This window comes from Arabidopsis lyrata, assembly GCF_000004255.2.
Source record: "Arabidopsis lyrata subsp. lyrata unplaced genomic scaffold ARALYscaffold_7, whole genome shotgun sequence".
NCBI lineage: Eukaryota > Viridiplantae > Streptophyta > Magnoliopsida > Brassicales > Brassicaceae > Arabidopsis > Arabidopsis lyrata.
In genome coordinates, this window is record NW_003302549.1 from 22,113,711 (window position 1) to 22,131,594 (window position 17,884).

Sequence of the window (17,884 nt, forward strand, 5' to 3'; positions counted from 1 at the left end):
AATGCTATATTGCCTATTATTTTGGATTTCATAGTATTATTCTGTATTTTTTAGAGGTAGAGAGTAAAATTGCAAAAATTAACGATTTTGAGGGTTTTTTTTTTGCATAAAACCCTTAATTTTATGTAATTCTATATTTAAAATAGAACTATGCTTTCTAGTATTGAATAATTCTATTTAAAAAAGTAGAAAGTCAAGTAAGACAATAAAATACACTTCGATTTTATTATATTGCAATGTTACTAGTTATATATATTGAAGTGTAAAATGTTATAAATGTATTTGTCAAAAAAAATTAAACCGTAAATTTAATAAGATTCATATCATTTTCTCTATCATATATATGAGAAAAGGGATCGGATCATCATGAAAAGAGGAGAGAAAACGAGAAGGGTTATGAACCAAAAATGATTTATAAAAAAAGATTTGTGAGAGAAGAAAACGTATTTCGTTTTTTTAAAGAAGACCATTTCTTGTAACGTCGACAGGATTTCTTTTTATTATCAAATTAAAGAAGCGAAGTAAGAAAAGAATATACACCCTAATTCCCTTTATTTCTTTAGCTTTATAACATATGATAATTTTGTTTAGGGCCTTTTGTTTAACAATAATTTATCAATATGTGTACCAAACCTCATTTTCTATAAATATAAGCCAGCACATCTACTTTCTTCTTACAAGCAAAAAAAAAGAAAGAGAGAGAGAGAATGGGAAAGTTAATGGCAAAGAGGTTTTGCATTGGGTTTGGATGTGGAAGAATTGGGACGGGCAACAACAAAAGATCATCATCATCTTCTTCTTCTTCTTCATCATCATCATTATCATCATCATCTTCATCTTCATCATGTAACAATAACAACATAAAATGGGAGATGAGGCCTGGAGGGATGCTGGTTCAGAAGAGATCAGAAGATTCTAACACTGAAGATCTAATCAGCCTTAGAGTCTCCACTGTTTCTCAGCTTTCATATGAAATCTCCATTGATGCCAACTCTACTTTCGGTAATTACATAGTTTTTTTTTTTGGGGTCAATTTCTAGTGTATGTGAATATGATTACGTAGAATGTTTTTTGTTTTTGTTATTATTGAAACCAGCTAACAAAATCAATACTATAATTTAAATATCATTGTAAAGCTGGTTTAATTTTAAAATTTTGATATATAAATCGTCCTTAATAATGTTATCACCGGTCAAAGAGTGCTAACGATATAATATTTACCTCATCAAGATTTATGCATGCAACTATAAAGGATGATCTATATATACTGTGGCAATTAAATATAACGCGTTTGATATTTATTCGAGTAATTGGTTGGTTAATTACAGGACAACTAACTATATTTTACATTTAAAAAAGCGTTGGAGCATCTTTTGATACAAAACGGTCACTTATTATATAATTTCTCATTTGATCTTTTTTTTTTCAGGTGAATTGAAGATGATGATAGCAATAGTGAGTGGAATTGAGGCAAAAGAGCAAAGACTATTGTTCAGAGGAAAGGAAAGAGAAGACAGAGAATACTTACACATGATTGGTGTTGGAGATGGAGATAAGGTCTTTTTATTACAAGATCCTGCTTTTAAGGAGTTGAAACATATTCATCTCCCAATTACTGTCTAATTAATTCCTTACTTTATTAATTGATTATTCAATCGATTGATTAGCTCTAATCCACACTTAAACACTCTCTTTTATAAGTGCTATAAGTTCTTGATTTTGCGGGAGTATATGCTTTGTTATTTTGTTGTATTGTCTCACATTTGATAAACTTTGAGTTGAGTGATTAATTGTATTTTGCTAAATTGCTAGCTAGTCCTATTGATTAAAGTTGGAAGATCGGATTTTCTGTGTGTAAAATTGTCTGCTATATATCATTTAAATGTCAATAGAGTTATGCGTGTTATGTAATACTTAGTCTAAAAAAAAATTTGTTTTTACTGAGATATAGAAATCAATTTGAATAAACGTGTATTAGGAGATTTTATTTTCTGCGGATCCCATATAATAAGAGGCCATACTTAAATCAACGGGTCTAAGAAGAGAACAAGCCACTATCCTAAAAGTAGTTACAAAATAACAAATGGTTAGCTATGATAATAACTAAATTAACTAAGTAACTAAATCTAGAATTCGAAGTTTACATCTCTACTAAATAAATTACATCCTCTATTGATAGATTATTATGTATGCTAACAGCTGTTTGCATGATTTGTCAAATGTTAAAAACTTAAAATTATATTTTTAAAAAGGATAGATTAGGAAAAACACAAGCCAAGTGTATATTAGTTTAGGTATAACTGGTTGTAGATTAGAGTATATTAGACTAGAAGTATGGTTAATTAGCTTTTAGAACTAAATTAATAACTTTGTATGTGTTACAATCATTTGCCTTCTTTTTCATTATATTATGGGATAAATTAACGTTTAATATTATATCGCACGCGTGCAAGCCGACAACACAAGAGCAAGTGGTTTAAAAGTGATGGTTGACGTACAAAAAAGACAATTATAATATGATATAATTTTAAATTTAAATGCTTGTTAAGAGAAAAAAGAAAAAAAGTAATTGAAAAGTTGGAAGGAAACAAATTTATTGGGAAAAAGGCTTTTAGAATTTTCTTAAGATTATGATCGACCACATAATTTCATTATAAACCTATATAGTTTGGTTTAACTCCAATTGTAAAAGAGAATTTTTAGTTTTCATGAATAAATAGTAAACTATTTGTGATCCAAATGGTGATCTTGGAATGGATGAGTTGTAATAAGCAAACCAAACTATATGATGAGTTGTAATAAGCAAACTAGACTAAATAAAATGTGTTTGGTGAAAATGAATAGAGAATAAACTACGTGAAATAAGCAGAGCAAAAGATGAATAATAACCATAATAATTGTAGTTTGATCTAATAATGATCAAATTCTAAGTAGCCCTTATTTTTATGGGTAAATTGCATGTTATGGCAGTTGACCAACTTTTATTTTCAAGTTTTGGCAAACTGAGAATGGCCTTTCATGTTTTGACATTTTAGCGAAAATCTGACCATTTTACCCCTATCAAAAGATGAATAATAACCATAATAATTGTAGTTTGATCTAATAATGATCAAATTCTAAGTAGTTATTTTTATAGCATTTCATATGATCAAAATGATATGATTCGCGCGGATTACTCAATTTAAGTTCACAATATTGAAAAATATTTATGCAAGTGTAAATCGATGTTGATTTTAGGTTACGTACTAAAAGGACACATTTCTATTTAATTAACAAATTGTAAGTTTTTGTTTTTGACTAACCAACTCGATAGAAAAAAAAAAAGAACCAGTTCTATTGGATCTCAGATTGATATGCTACCAAAAGAAAAAGACAAAAAAAATCCATTAAATTTACGTTGCATGCATACAATTAATTAATGGATTATGAGCCAAAAACATAGTTTTATTAACCCTCAAAATAAAAACAATCCAGCAGCAACGACAAAGACGACGAAAGAGGAAGAATAAGAAGAAGAAGAAGCTGAGTCCTTAGGTTGATTTGCTTTCTTATCTGATTTACCTTCAAGCTCATCAGCTTCTTTATCTTCATCTTGAACAATTGGCACGTAATCTTGCACGATTTCGACTCCATCAGGTGCTAGATTCATCGGGACTTCGTAATCGGAGTAATCTGGAACGAACGTTGCGTTCAACGAGGGGAGGGAGGGGGTCGCCGGAGGAGATTTCTCGGTGCTACTATCTGACGGTGGAGAAGGTGGAGATGAATTTGCGGCATAAGCTCCACCGGCTAAAGCAAGTCCTATGAGAGTTACGAAAGAAAAGTATCGTCGAAACATATATATTTATGTATATATTGATCCTTTTTCGGTTTAATAATGGATCTTTACGTTAAATGGTATAAAAATGTAGAGAAATCAATGAAGAAAAATTGAAGAGGATGAATAAAAAGGAAAAGAGGGAGATAAATTGGGGATTTAAAGCTATTATGAGATGGATATGTTTGGTAACTGAAAACTGAATCTAGTCTATTTGTGTTAGCCAAAATTGAGTCATAGGCTGTTGTTGTCTTGTATATTGTTTAACAGTTTTTAGAATATTGTTTAATATATTTTTAGCGCGTTTGTTATTTCTTTAGCTCCAACTCCTTGATTAGAGCAATACGTCAAACGGATTTAATAACATTATATAAAAAATAATAATCTAAACATGATTGAAACTGATGGCTCATAACAAAAAATAATAATCTAATTATAAGATAAAAAATTTTTTTTGTATGAATGTAAAATTTATTCACCAAAAAACGTTTGTTATACAATAAATGCTTCTTCTATTTGAGAGGATTTAAAAGAATTTAAACATAATTAGTTAGAACTTGTAATGCGGATATGAAACCAGAACTGCAGGCCGCCAACTAGTTTTGAATTTCCCAACCGTTTGATAGTGCTAAAGCTGTTTCGGACGACATTTTATAAGATAAAAGTTTCAATCGATAACAATGTATAATCGTTTTTGTTTCTTATTGAATTCATTATCACGAGGTGAAACCTACGTACACTAGCTAGTTTTGTGGTTTCTGTATCCATGGAGAGATCATGAACTTGTAAGATATGTAACGAATTTACCAAACTATACATATATCGTTTAGAAGACGCAAACTATGTCGTGAATTCGTGATACGTGGTTAAAAATATGTTGAGTACTCACTCGCTTTTTGGATCAAACCAACGCAAATCGTCACTACCAAACTAATTAACGAGAAGCTCACATAGATTGTTGTCACGCACAAATAAATACTGATTAGACAAATCATTTGACATTTTCGATTCGATTTGGTTCAAGGGCAAAATTCCCAAACATGCTTTTATTGCTTGGGTTACTACTCGTCATAGGCTGCATACAAGAGACATTGATTTGTTGGCGTTAAATGTTTTTTCTATGTGCCTCCTCTGCAATTCTAATGGCAACACATATTAATTCTTTGACGACTGTTCCTTTGCTGCTGAAGTTTGGTCTTATTTCACTTCAAGGGCCCATATAGCTCCTCCAAACTTGTTTAATAAAGGAGTTAGATGGTTAAAGAATCCCTGCAGAGACAAGAATGTGGCTCTGGTTCTTCTATTAGTCTTTCAAGATTCAATATACATCCTTGGAAAGAAAGAAACTCAAGACTTCATAATTCTGCTTCTAGGCCAGCGAGTGCTTTAATTGTGGAGATTAAAAGCATCATTCGTTGTCATTTGGATTCATTATATCGAGAGCACAACGATTGAGACATTATGGTGTTTCACTTCTTGGTTCTTGGTTTGTTATCTTTCAGATTTTTAATGTGTTTTGTTAGTTTTTATGTGTTTTAGGTGTTATTTATTATAGGAGACACTGTTGAATTTGTATCGGTTCCAAGGTTCCTTCGATTTTAATGAAGGTATGAAGTTATTGAGAAAAAAAAAAACAGAAAATAATTAAAACAGAGGGAAAGAGAACCTATGTTTAGTGTTCTCAATATTTGAATTGCATATATGCAAACAATCCATGTAATTATGCATTTTGATTTAATAATTTTACGTTACAATAATATATGGAAAACTCAATAAAAAATAAATACTACGTAATTATGCATTTCGATTAAAGACTTTTACGTTACAATAATTTATGGAAAACTTAATATAAAATAAATACTATATAATTATGCATTACGATTTAAGAATTTTACGTTACAATAATTTAAGAAAAAACTCAATATAGAAATAAATACGCAAACTAAAATATTTTTTATTCTGGGTAAATAAAATCTCACAAAAAAATATCAATTCAGAAATATTTTTTTTTTTGGGTAAACATAATTAATTCATAACTAGATCATGAGTACGGGTTAATTTTGTTTAGTACAATATTTTATATATTATATATTTTACAATAAAGTTTTGATATATTATAGTAGTAAGTGAAAAAGATATTTCCTTTTTAATAAGTAGAGAAATTGTTAAAAATACCATTTTTTCAATACCCCTTTTCAAAAATGCCCCCTTTGAGAGTTCATTTTTAAGTTTGCCCTCTTTTAATTTTTAATGACCATTTTACCCTTATTTGAAATAAAATTAGGTCCACAAAATACAAAATATTTTTTGGCAGGAAAAGTGATCCCGCAATTTTCCCGCCAAAACACTTGTAAAAAACCTTTAAAATACCTTGTAAAATTTTTCCGTAAAAATTTTTCCCGCCAAAAAATTTTCCCGCCAAAAAACTTTTTTTTGCAGGAAAAGTGATTCCGCAATTTTTTTGGCGGGAAAAATTTACAAGGTATTTTAAAGGTTTTACGAAGTATTTACAAGTGTTTTGTAAGGTTTTACAATGTATTTTAAAAGGTTTTACAAGGTACTTATAAAGTTTTATAAGGAATTTATAACTTGTAAAAAACTTGTAAAACCTTATAAAAAACTTGTAAAATCTTATAACTTGTAAAACCTTATAAAATAGCTTGTAAAATATTATAATATCTTATAAATACCTTATAAATACGTTGTAAAACCTTTTAAAATACATTGTAAAACCTTATAAATACCCTGTAAAAAACCTTTAAAATACCTTGTAAATTTTTCCCGCCAAAAATTTAACGACAAAAAAATTACAGAATCACTTTTCCCGCAAAAAATTTTTTTTGGCGGGAAAAAATTTTACGGGAAAATTTTACAAGGTATTTTAAAGGTTTTTTACAATTGTTTTGGCGGGAAAAATTGAGGGATCACTTTTCCCGCCAAAAAATATTTTGTATTTTGTGGACCTAATTTTGTTATATTTCCTTATATATTTGTGATATCTTTTATTAAAAGAAGGGTAATTTAGTCATTTTGTACATAAAAAAGGTATTTTTAAAAATGGACAGCCAAAGGGGGTATTTTTGAAAAGGGGTATTGAAAAATGAGCATTTTTGTGAGTCTCCCTTTTAAGTACTTATATATAATTTTTATAATAAATATATATATATTTTTATATAATACTCAATTATGGATAATTTTTCTTAAGATATGAAAACGGAAAGTAATATTATTTTAAGAAAATTAATATTATTTGAAAATGAGTTAATTTATGTTAACAACCACAAAATGAGATTGCATATAATTCAGTTAGATCAAAAATCAAAATATTATAAATGAGTCGCATCTAAAACGTAGATTATTTTGAGTTAATTAAGGAAGATAACTATGATTTTGAATTAATTTAGAAAATTCATTTTTCAATTTGTATTTTTTTGGTTGTTGAAATCGAGTTTTTTTTTAGCTAATTACTGAATTTAGCAATTATTCGCATAATCAAAAATATTATGAACATATTTTTAGTATATAATAATACCAAATTCAACCCGAGCATGAAGTATATTTTCATGTTAGAATCTCAATGAAAAAATTGCATTCACAATCCATCATTCATTATTTTCAAAATTGTTTGCAGAATCAAATTTCAAATATTTAGAAGTGTCAAACCTTATTTAACCATCTCATCATATAATCTTAATATGTTGTCTGTTATAAAGATCATAACACTTTTTATCATATAATATTTAACCCATTGTTTGCTATAAATATTTTAAATATATCTGTTTAAAAAAAAATCAAAATAGAGTATTTATAACTTTTAAGTTTTTGATTTATTAAATATTTATGATATTATTTAAAATATTAAATTAAACTGTTTTTGAATGTTCCAATTTAAAATATTTTAAAATTTTTATTGTAGTATATAAAATTCTGAATTTCAAAAATAAAATTATATGATCATAACTCATGTCAAATAGTTATAAGGATCATAACTCATGTCATCATATAACACATTATATTTAACCTGTTGCCTATTATAAATATTTTTAAATATATTTGTTTTAAAAAAACTAAATTAGAGTATTTCTATTTTTTAAATTTTTGATATGTTAAGTATTGATGATATTCTTTGAAAATATAAAATCCAAATTAAAATATTTAAAATTTTATTGTAGTATATAAAATTATATATTTCAAAAAAAATGAAATTGAATATAAATACTCAAATTCTGACTCGTTAGAATTTTTGTTGAATTTATTAGTGTTTAAAAGAAATATATTACTCAAGTTTGAATTTTTGAACCGTTACATTTTTTCCTTCATAGATTGAACAATTTATATTCGTTTTTAAAAATTCAAATCATGGCATATGCAGAAAAAAAATTACTTTTTATTATTATATAGATGATATGATGATTTATTTGTTTTACAAAATTATAATCATATAAAGATGAGAGTTAAAGTAATATATAATGATTAATAATAAATTAATAAAGTAAGTTAGATATCAAATCTTATATATTCATTTTGATTGGTCATTTTTTTTTAAATTAATAATGTATTTTCGTTTTTATAATTAAATTAAATTAATTAAATTGCATAAATTAGTATTTGACTTGTTTATCCTTATTTAGATGAATTAATTTACTCTTTAAAATTTTAACTCAAATGGCATTCTTAAGTAAATTCTTACAAAAAAAGAAGGTTATTAAAGGATAACTAGGGGAGGTCCCCGCGCCCAGCGCGGGGTTGTATGTTGATTAAGACCAGAATTAATAATTAATATTTAGGGTTATCAAGTTAGGGATATTTATTGAATTAATTTTGTCAAGAGTCTAATTTTTATAACGACATTAATATAGAATTATGGTAAAACGCTATAACTTTTGATATATATTATTAGTAATCAACAATTAATAGTGTTTTTGAATCACAAACAATTATTAGTGTTTATATCTTGATATATATAATAGAATTAAATATAAAAAATCTATATATTTAAACCAACAATATATTAGCAACGCCCCGACCGCCACTGTCCATGGGTTCCCACGTCCAGTCTCGGTCTTTAGGCCCATCTTCTTTGTTTTGTCGTACTCTTGATTTTATGACATATTCATGCTTACTCGTTTCTTTCATATTAGAAACGCCCCGACCGCCACTGTCCGTGGGCTCCCCACGTCCAGTTTCGGTCTTTAGGCCCATCTTCTTTTTTTGTCGTACTCTTGATTTTATGACATATTCATGCTTACTCGTTTGTTTCATATTTGTAATGCCACGACCGCCACTGTCTGTGGGTTCCCACGTCCAGTTTCGTTCTTTGAGCACATCTTCTTGGTTTTGTAGTACTCTTGGTTTTATGACATATTCACGCTTCCTCGTTTCTTTCATATTTGTAACGCTCCGACCGCCACTGTCTGTGGGTTCCCCACGTCCAGTTTCGGACTTTAATTTGGGCCCATCTTCCTGGTTTTTGTTGTATTCTTGATTTTATGACATATTCATGCTTTTAGATTGTATGTCACTGGAGTTTTTCGTAGTTGGAAACAAATAATTGAAAAATATAATCTCTTACCATATCTCTTACCTATCAAGTAAGTCATCTTGCTCTTTGAAGTAGTTATGTACGTAAAATTTCAATGGTATAGAAACAGGCATCTCTTTTGTATATATCGTGTCATATTTATCGTCCCTATTGTAGTATCTTTGTCTCTACCTTCGCCATTGGTCGCTGCGTAACCCTTCAGTTGATCTCTTGTTTATAAAACCCATATAAAAAGTTGTAAGAGAAATATCATTTTCTTAACTGTATCGTATATGTATTTGTAGTATATTGATCTGAGATTGCAAAGATGTATGCCTATCAAGTAGCTCTTAGCAAAGTAAACACTGAAGATAGGTACTAAAAATGAGAGGATTACAGAGAGCAAGTATCTATCCCTTAGAAACCACTATGTGCAACTGAGAATAATTCATATATGTACATACATACACATGTATACAACGTATTGAAGCTTTTAAATTTAAATATCGAATGCTAAAAAACTGGAAAATTGCTTGTGGAGAAAGCAATATGAACATGGCCACATATATAACAAATAACCGATTATGCTTGTCGTAGATCATTCTCTTTCAAACCAAAAGTTTTACCTAAACAACATATCAAGTGACTCACAAGAGATACATAAGAGCCATATCCTAAAAATATCCGGCAAAGCAAAAACGCTCCAGGTTCGAGAAGGAAGTCATTGGAAAATTTGAGTATATACCAAACTGGAGAGTAATTCGGCTACAAAGAGAGATGTGTTAGCTTTGAAGAAAAAGCTATGTGATGTTCTACCTTTTATTTATGAATTTTATGCTATGAATATATGTTTTTGTTAGGGTTCAACTTCAGTCTCCGGATTAGAGACTTATATTCATCCGACAAACAATTCGATGTCACAATCAACGCTACAAAATTGGTGGGTTCTCTCTATTAACAAACAAAAAAAAATTCTGGGATATATATATTTTTTTTTGTTTTGTTAGATCCATACGACGAAGAACATGACGAAGAACACCAAAAATTCTCATCAATCCGGTACGTTTGATCTTATTTTTATTAGTTTAACAATTACGGTTATGTCCAAATCTGAAATAACCATGGCTCCAGACTCCTTCACACCATGGCCACATATCACCGGAGTGGAGACGATTTCAAATTCGGAGCTTCTCTTCGCATATAAAATCATACATATGGTCTCTTTGTTTCGGGTTCCCTCTACAATAATTAGTACATATTTCAAAACTGAGTTACAAAAGAGCACATTGGATTTTGGTAAACATCAAGATTGCTTCCTACCTTCCTAGAAACATGATAGACTAATTCACATCCAAGACCAAACATTAGCCACATAAAGCCTGAATCAAATTAAACGATCTTAGGATGCTCTTCATAATCCGTAAGTTAAAGAGACTTGCATTAATATTGCAAATTAGACTCTAGAGGTGCACAATGGTTAATCAGAGTGTATCAAAGACGACGAATAAAGCATGAATTAGAATATCAGCAGAGGAAGCACACAAATATTCAATAAACGTAATCAATCACTGAGAATAGCATGGACCCAACTTTTGAAAGATTCATAAAAAAGGAAGATTTTTCCTATGCAACAATATTCAAACAATGAGAAGATCAATGATTGATGACTAACCATACAACCGAAGCAAAGCCATAAACAGAAACGAAAGTACTAAAGAGCCACAACAGCAGTGATACGACATTTGCTTCCTCGCACTGGAAACAATGACGTGCTTCCATAAATCCAATCTAGTTTTTATGGAAAACAAACCTGCATTCATAATAAACACTACTATTAATTATTATTTTTTATGCAAAAATTAAATGGCAGTATAAAAAATTCAATGGTTAGTGCCGAAAAAAAAAGCAAGGATTAGTTATGATATCAAATCAAAATTAAATATCAAGCAAGGTATTTACATAAAATTAAGGCAGTAGAGGATCTAAGAATTTTTTATATGACAATATCTACAACTAAACAAAGAAAATTTATATATTTTTAAAACAGAATCATTATTTGTTTTTTGGTAAGATTAAAACCGAATCATTATCATATTAGTAAAATTATCATTTATTTATTATTATCCACGTTAATTTAAAAGTTTAAGAGAATATCTGCTTTTTTCTCATAAAAGGATGGGATAATAACATAACTCTTTTAGATTTATAACTATATTTGACATTATCATATTAAATCTATTAAGATAAATATATTTCTTTTTGAAAAATATAAATAAAATGATAATATAATTATTATAGATTTACAATTATATTATTATCCATGTCAAAATTTTAAAACATTTTACTTTTTTCTCACATAGGAAGATAGAACAATAACGTAACAGTTTAAGATTTACAACATAAAAATAATATCAGAATTGGAACGCCAAATCATAATTAACACAATTAACACAACTCTAATGGGAAATTAGAGTTATCTTGTGATTAAAATACTAAACAAACAAAACTAACCGAAACAAAACAAAAGTCTTCCTTTCAAAATCATTAACGTGACGGATTGCTGACTGATTAAGTTGAAGTTTTAGGCATTTAAAGATCTAGAAAGATGATTAAGGTTAAACATTTTTATTTATTTTAAACAACGTTTGAATGTTGACAAAAAAAGAAGAAGAGAGTGTTGGGACCATCGGGAGAGACAACGTTGAGCAGCTGCGAAAGAAGCCAACGTTGTCTATTATGTTCCTCACAGTGTTTGATTTGACTTTTGATGACATTACACTCCTGTCCACTTGTTGTCTCGAAAGTTCATGCAATGGAAAATTATTAAACAAAACAATTTACTTTTATGTATAAATCCTAGGGAAGAACCGATCAAGCTAAGATCAATGGTTGTGGTTTTAGTACCGTATACTTCTCAAATATACCCGTTGAATAACGGAAATCCGCAAGACGGGGAGGAGACGAAGTCAACCTAGCTGGCAAAAGGAGCTGGGTTAGCTCCTTTGGTCTTATTTATGGTCATATGTATTTAGCAAAATATGGTATACAAACCGAACTAATCAACAACAAAACCTGGTTTTAAATTGTTGTATATTTCTCAAAAGTCAAAACCCATAATAACCAATGGAACAGAAGAAGCTAATGCAGAGCATACTTACGCTTGGAGTAAAGAGTGATGCAAGCTTCCATTGGCACACCCGAAAACGCATCAGAGCATGGAAAGAAACCTAAAAACCAATAAATTAAACAATAATTAAATCTTAGTGCATGGAAAACGAATCCTATACATACCAAAGTCCGAATCTCAGTGCCTTAGAATGACCTCGATACCAAAAACTTTAAGTTACTACTTCCATATATGTAATATTTTAGTTTGGGGAGAGAGATTGGCAACGAAGAGTAATTCCTGAATTTAACAGCCAAGTTTGTTATCCCTAATCTAAAGAGAGGAATACTTAAATTGTATTAACGACAAAAATAAGCCTCCTCTGAAGATTCATCCCTGAAATAAGTCATCTTTCTGACTTTGTGGCAACTGTGTTATCAAAAGTTGAGTGTTTCTTCTGAGAAAAGACATATTTGAAAATAATAAGAACATGTACCTCAACAAAATCGGGAGGTACCTCATCTTTTTACAACAAAAAGAAACATACCAAACCATCGATGATTACCTTCTCAAAAGTTGAAACCAAACTTTTTGATTATAAAAATTGATTAGTGGTGAAAATAGTGAAACCATAAATACAAAAAAAAAAAAAATCAAATTTGTACATATAAACTATAAGATCACCTGTTTATTCATTGAATTAGGTCCAAATTTTCCATACACCAGTTCACATCGTCCCCTCCATACATCCACCCTACAATAAAAAGAAAAAGAAAAATTAGGTAGAAGCAAAAAAAAGTTTGAAAAAAAAGAACAAAAAAACAAGGGTTAGTTATGATCTGAAATTGAATACCATGAGCAAGGTATTTATATTGAATAGGAGGCGGTGCATGATTTAGAGTTTCTAAATTTTTCGACGATAAATACAAAAAAAGAAAAGAAAATTTACATATTTTAATAAGCAAATCACTATCATAATAATAAATATTTGTAAAACTGCCATTTATTCATTGTTATCCATGTTTATTTAAAATAATATTTACTTTTTTCGGTAAAAATATAGAATAATAACAACTATTTTAGATTTACTACTATATCTGATACTATCTTATAAAATATATTAAAATTTAAGGGAAAATTCCTTTCTGTTTCAAAAATAAGGCGGAACAATAATATAATTTTTGATTTACAATAGATAGACATGCATGGTATCCATATGCGTCATGTCACGCTGATCCATATTTTTTTCCAAAACTCGATCTAATTGCTATTATGTGCAAAAATCACCGCCGTTCACGTTCATGTTCACGTTAGCACTCCATACCTAATTCACATGTAAACCTCTCTGCCTATCTCTGACTTCAGCTCTCTCATCTTCGAGTCTCCCCAAGAAAGTTTTGACACCACACCAACATTTCATTCGTCAAAATTAAATCGAGTTTGCACAAGGTTACAACCGATTAATAGGTGGTCTTCTACCTTCTATTTACGATTTTATGCTATGAATATATGTTTTTGTCAGGGTTCAAGTCAATCTCCAGATTAGAGACTTATAATCATCCGACGAACAATACGATGGCGTGATAACCGTTTCTAAATTGGTGGGTTCTCTTTCATTGATCTACATATTATTTTTTTTGACGACGAACACGACGATCATACCAAAAATTTCATCTATTCCGGTACGTTTGATCTTTATTTTAATTAGTTTAACAATTAATTGCCGTTTACGATTAATTTCGGTTATCTAAATCTTATTAATTTGAGTAAGGTTAGAATAGTATTCTTTTATGTTTATATTAATGCTCCGATTAATAATTTTCGGATATTTGACATTATCATCTTAAATATATCAATATTATAATAAATATTTTCCTTTTCCGATTTTTTTTTTTGGTATAATTCCTTTTCCGATAAATTATGAAACAGATTTGTTTCCCCCAAGGGTTAAAAGGGAAAAAAAAAAAAAAAAAAAAAAAAAAAAAAAAAAAACCATCAACCGTCTCCATTCACACGTTTCTTCATTATGATCACGAATTCACGTTCATGGAAGCTTCATCATACATTAACACTTACAAGTTTCTTCGTCGAGTTTTTATCCAAGGTTTCTTCGTCAACTCTGTATCCAAGGTAATAAATATTTGTTCTTTTCATTGGTTAGAATTATAGGGTGCATGATAGTATTGACGTCTTAAAGACATAACATGGGCAAGATACTATGAGAAGCTTGACTATTCTGCTTCGACAGATCAACAGGTGAAATTCTATCACTAAATTATTAGATCTCTGTTATTGCTATGAATATATGCTTTATGTTAGGATTTCAAGTTTTGCCTTCGTTTAGAAGAATTATATTCACACGACGAAGAACACGATGAATTCAATTAAAGCTTCCTAACTGGTATTTCGTTGTTCCTTTTTTTTTTTTGGTTAATTATCATGTTTATTGTTTCCAAAATTATTTTTCCTGGTTAATTCCGAAATTCAATTTAATTTTTCCAAAATTAATTAGATTTCATTAAGGGTAATTAAGTAATTACGTAAAATCAATGACTCAACAAGAGCCGAGAGTCCGACACGTCAGCAAAAACACTTCTCAAATATTATTATATATAGATATAGATTATAAATTGTACTACCCAAATAATATTATAGGATTTTTTTTTTGGGTTTTTTACCATAATTGTTTTTACGATATAAAAAAAAAAAGAAAAGGAAAAGGAGAGGATGAGGAAGAGGAAGAAACATAGAGCAAATCGCCAAGATCCAACCATCCAAACATGGCGGCTTATAGAGAATTGAAGACACTACTACTGTTACTTACACGTACACGCTTTCTCTCTCTCTCTCAACGTCAAACGTGTCCCCTTTCAAATCTCCATCTTCCATGCGCCTCCGATCATTCTTCTTCTCTATCTTCTCCTTTTCACATTCTCCTTCTCTTCCTTCCTCCTCCTCTCGTTTCTCCTCTCTCCGCGCCGCTATGTCTCCTGCTCTTGAGAAATCCCGACAAGGCAATGGTGAATGTAATGAGGTTTCGAAATCTAAGGTTACGGTCGTTGGTAGTGGCAATTGGGGAAGTGTTGCTGCTAAGCTCATTGCTTCTAATGCCCTCAAGCTTCCTTCTTTCCATGGTAAATTTGGGATCTTTCTCTTTATATGATATGATTGATGATTTGGGTTTTGTCTCATTATCATCTCAATGCTGTTTTTTTGAAAGATTGTTTTTAAAAACTCAAACTTTATCTGTTAAAAATTGAACCTTTGGGCAAAGTTTTGTAATTTCACGTTGAGAATTGTTCAGTTTTGAATGGTTGAAGAAGAAATGGTTTTGATGGATCTTTTGATTGAAACCCAATAATTTTCAGATGAAGTGAGGATGTGGGTGTTTGAGGAGGTTCTACCAAATGGTGAGAAGCTTACTGATGTTATCAACAAGACCAATGTAAGAACAAATGGATGATTTTGTTATATATTGATTTTTTCGATTCTTAGAAACGGTTTTACGACTATTTTATTGGTTTCTTGAGTAGGAAAATGTCAAGTACCTTCCTGGGGTTAAGCTAGGAAGAAATGTTGTTGCGGATCCTGACCTCGAAAATGCAGGTATGCATGAACTTTTTCTCCTTTTACATGATCAGATAAGAATCTTGAAATTGATGGGTTTTAAAATTATGCAGTGAAGGAAGCAAACATGTTGGTTTTTGTTACACCGCATCAGTTTATGGATGGTATATGCAAGAAATTAGATGGAAAGATCACAGGAGATGTTGAGGCTATATCTCTTGTTAAAGGAATGGAAGTGAAGAAGGAAGGTCCTTGTATGATCTCAAGTCTCATTTCCAAGCAACTTGGTATCAATTGCTGTGTTCTTATGGGGGCAAACATTGCAAACGAGGTTGTTACATGATCCAATTTGACTACTTTGGGTAATTTCTCTTTTTACATTTCTGTGACTAATTATAATGTAATACAGATAGCTGTGGAGAAGTTTAGTGAAGCAACGGTTGGATATAGAGGAAGTAGAGAAATAGCAGACACATGGGTTCAGTTGTTTAGTACTCCGTATTTTATGGTCACACCGGTAAGAAGTCTTGATGCTTCGATTAGTTTTGTTCCTGGTTGTTAAATGGCTAAGTTGTTACCATGATCTAGGACTACAGTATTTGGAATAGATTCCTCATACATATAAAGCTTGTTTTAAAAACAGGTCCATGATGTGGAAGGAGTAGAGTTGTGTGGGACCTTGAAGAATGTAGTGGCTATTGCAGCGGGTTTCGTGGACGGTTTGGAAATGGGTAATAACACAAAGGTAAGTTAAAATGAAGTTTTATTGTTTCCTATTAGAGACGTAAGTAGTTTCTAGATATCTCAAGCTATTTACTTTTAAATCATCTTTAGGCTGCAATCATGAGGATTGGTCTAAGAGAGATGAAAGCGCTCTCAAAGCTTCTGTTTCCATCTGTTAAAGACAGCACTTTCTTCGAGAGCTGCGGTGTAGCAGATGTCATTACAACTTGCTGTAAGACTGAATCAAAACCCGAGTTATTTTTGCCTTTTTTGTTCATTGTTACAGCGATTCCATTTTGAATCTTCTTTCACTGACTATTACAGTAGGAGGAAGAAACCGAAGAGTTGCGGAAGCATTTGCAAAAAGCGGAGGAAAAAGGTTTTACCTTTGTTAATCAAACTGATCTCCAGTTCACTTTTTTTGATGGTTTTGTGGTGTAAACGTCACAGGTCTTTTGATGAGCTTGAAGCAGAGATGCTACAAGGGCAAAAGCTACAGGTAGACCACCATATATATTGAGAAAATTTATGAAGAACATAGACTCTTAGTTTTGTCTGTTTAATCTTCTTGCATCCTGCTTGTGATAATTCAAGTCCTAAGTTCGAAAGTGGTTTCTCTGTGTCTATGTCTGACTGCTTATTAAAGGGGGTATCGACAGCAAGAGAGGTCTACGAGGTGTTGAACCATTGTGGATGGTTGGAGATGTTTCCGCTCTTTTCAACGGTTCACCAAATCTGCACGGGTCATCTTCAGCCTGAAGCCATCGTCCAATACCGCGAGAACAAACTATAATTTTTATTGATGGTACATTCATCTTCAAAGATTGATGAATTTGATGTAGAGGTTAACGTTTTTGTGTGCGCCTGTTTGCTGGTAAGTGAACCTTGTAGTTTGCTTGGACCGAGCTCAGTCGTTTATGTTCAATGTTGTTAGCACAAGTACCGAATTCGTCTATCAAGAAATTGATTAGACTGTTTTGGATTGGATATGAAAATATTTTGAGATAGAAATCTGAGTTCAATTTGGATTTTCTTATGGACTTAATTTAAAAATGGATTTTGTAAAACAAAGGCCTTTTTGGACAGAGTTAACGAATTTCTGAATTTAAAACGATTAGTCGTTTGTTAAATAAATAAAAATTTAAGCCCA

At 30.4% G+C, this 17,884-nt stretch overlaps 3 protein-coding genes across 3 annotated transcripts; 2 read left to right on the forward strand and 1 right to left on the reverse strand.

Moving 5' to 3' along the window:
- The first annotated feature begins 460 nt into the window (after positions 1-460).
- On the forward strand, positions 461-1,893 carry LOC9306761 (BAG family molecular chaperone regulator 2). Its single transcript, XM_002868597.2, has 2 exons — positions 461-1,002; positions 1,430-1,893. The coding sequence occupies exons 1-2, from the start codon at positions 708-710 to the stop codon at positions 1,621-1,623; spliced, it is 489 nt and encodes a 162-aa protein (XP_002868643.1). The 5' UTR covers positions 461-707; the 3' UTR covers positions 1,624-1,893.
- Positions 1,894-3,226: 1,333 nt separating this feature from the next.
- LOC9304716 lies at positions 3,227-3,993 on the reverse strand. Its single transcript, XM_002870644.2, has one exon. The coding sequence runs from the start codon at positions 3,836-3,838 to the stop codon at positions 3,455-3,457; it is 384 nt and encodes a 127-aa protein (XP_002870690.1). The 5' UTR covers positions 3,839-3,993; the 3' UTR covers positions 3,227-3,454.
- An 11,177-nt stretch (positions 3,994-15,170) lies between these two features.
- LOC9306762 (glycerol-3-phosphate dehydrogenase [NAD(+)] 1, chloroplastic) lies at positions 15,171-17,766 on the forward strand. The gene is made up of 10 exons (XM_002868598.2): positions 15,171-15,578; positions 15,813-15,889; positions 15,978-16,050; positions 16,125-16,342; positions 16,421-16,528; positions 16,655-16,756; positions 16,846-16,966; positions 17,059-17,113; positions 17,185-17,233; positions 17,381-17,766. Exons 1-10 carry the CDS (start codon positions 15,332-15,334, stop codon positions 17,525-17,527), a joined length of 1,197 nt encoding a protein of 398 aa, XP_002868644.2. The 5' UTR covers positions 15,171-15,331; the 3' UTR covers positions 17,528-17,766.
- The last annotated feature ends 118 nt before the right edge of the window (positions 17,767-17,884 follow it).

What these genes read in the sequence shown, in the direction of transcription:
- LOC9306762 (XM_002868598.2), top strand. Translation starts at nt 15,332, where the DNA reads ATGCGCCTCCGATCATTCTTCTTCTCTATCTTCTCCTTTTCACATTCT. An exon ending in AAATGGGTAATAACACAAAG is followed by an intron (nt 16,757 to 16,845) that starts GTAAGTTAAAAT and finishes AATCATCTTTAG; the next exon opens with GCTGCAATCATGAGGATTGG. An exon ending in TACAAGGGCAAAAGCTACAG is followed by an intron (nt 17,234 to 17,380) that starts GTAGACCACCAT and finishes TGCTTATTAAAG; the next exon opens with GGGGTATCGACAGCAAGAGA.
- LOC9306761 (XM_002868597.2), top strand. Translation starts at nt 708, where the DNA reads ATGGGAAAGTTAATGGCAAAGAGGTTTTGCATTGGGTTTGGATGTGGA. An exon ending in TGATGCCAACTCTACTTTCG is followed by an intron (nt 1,003 to 1,429) that starts GTAATTACATAG and finishes TTTTTTTTTCAG; the next exon opens with GTGAATTGAAGATGATGATA.
- LOC9304716 (XM_002870644.2), bottom strand. Translation starts at nt 3,838, where the DNA reads ATGTTTCGACGATACTTTTCTTTCGTAACTCTCATAGGACTTGCTTTA.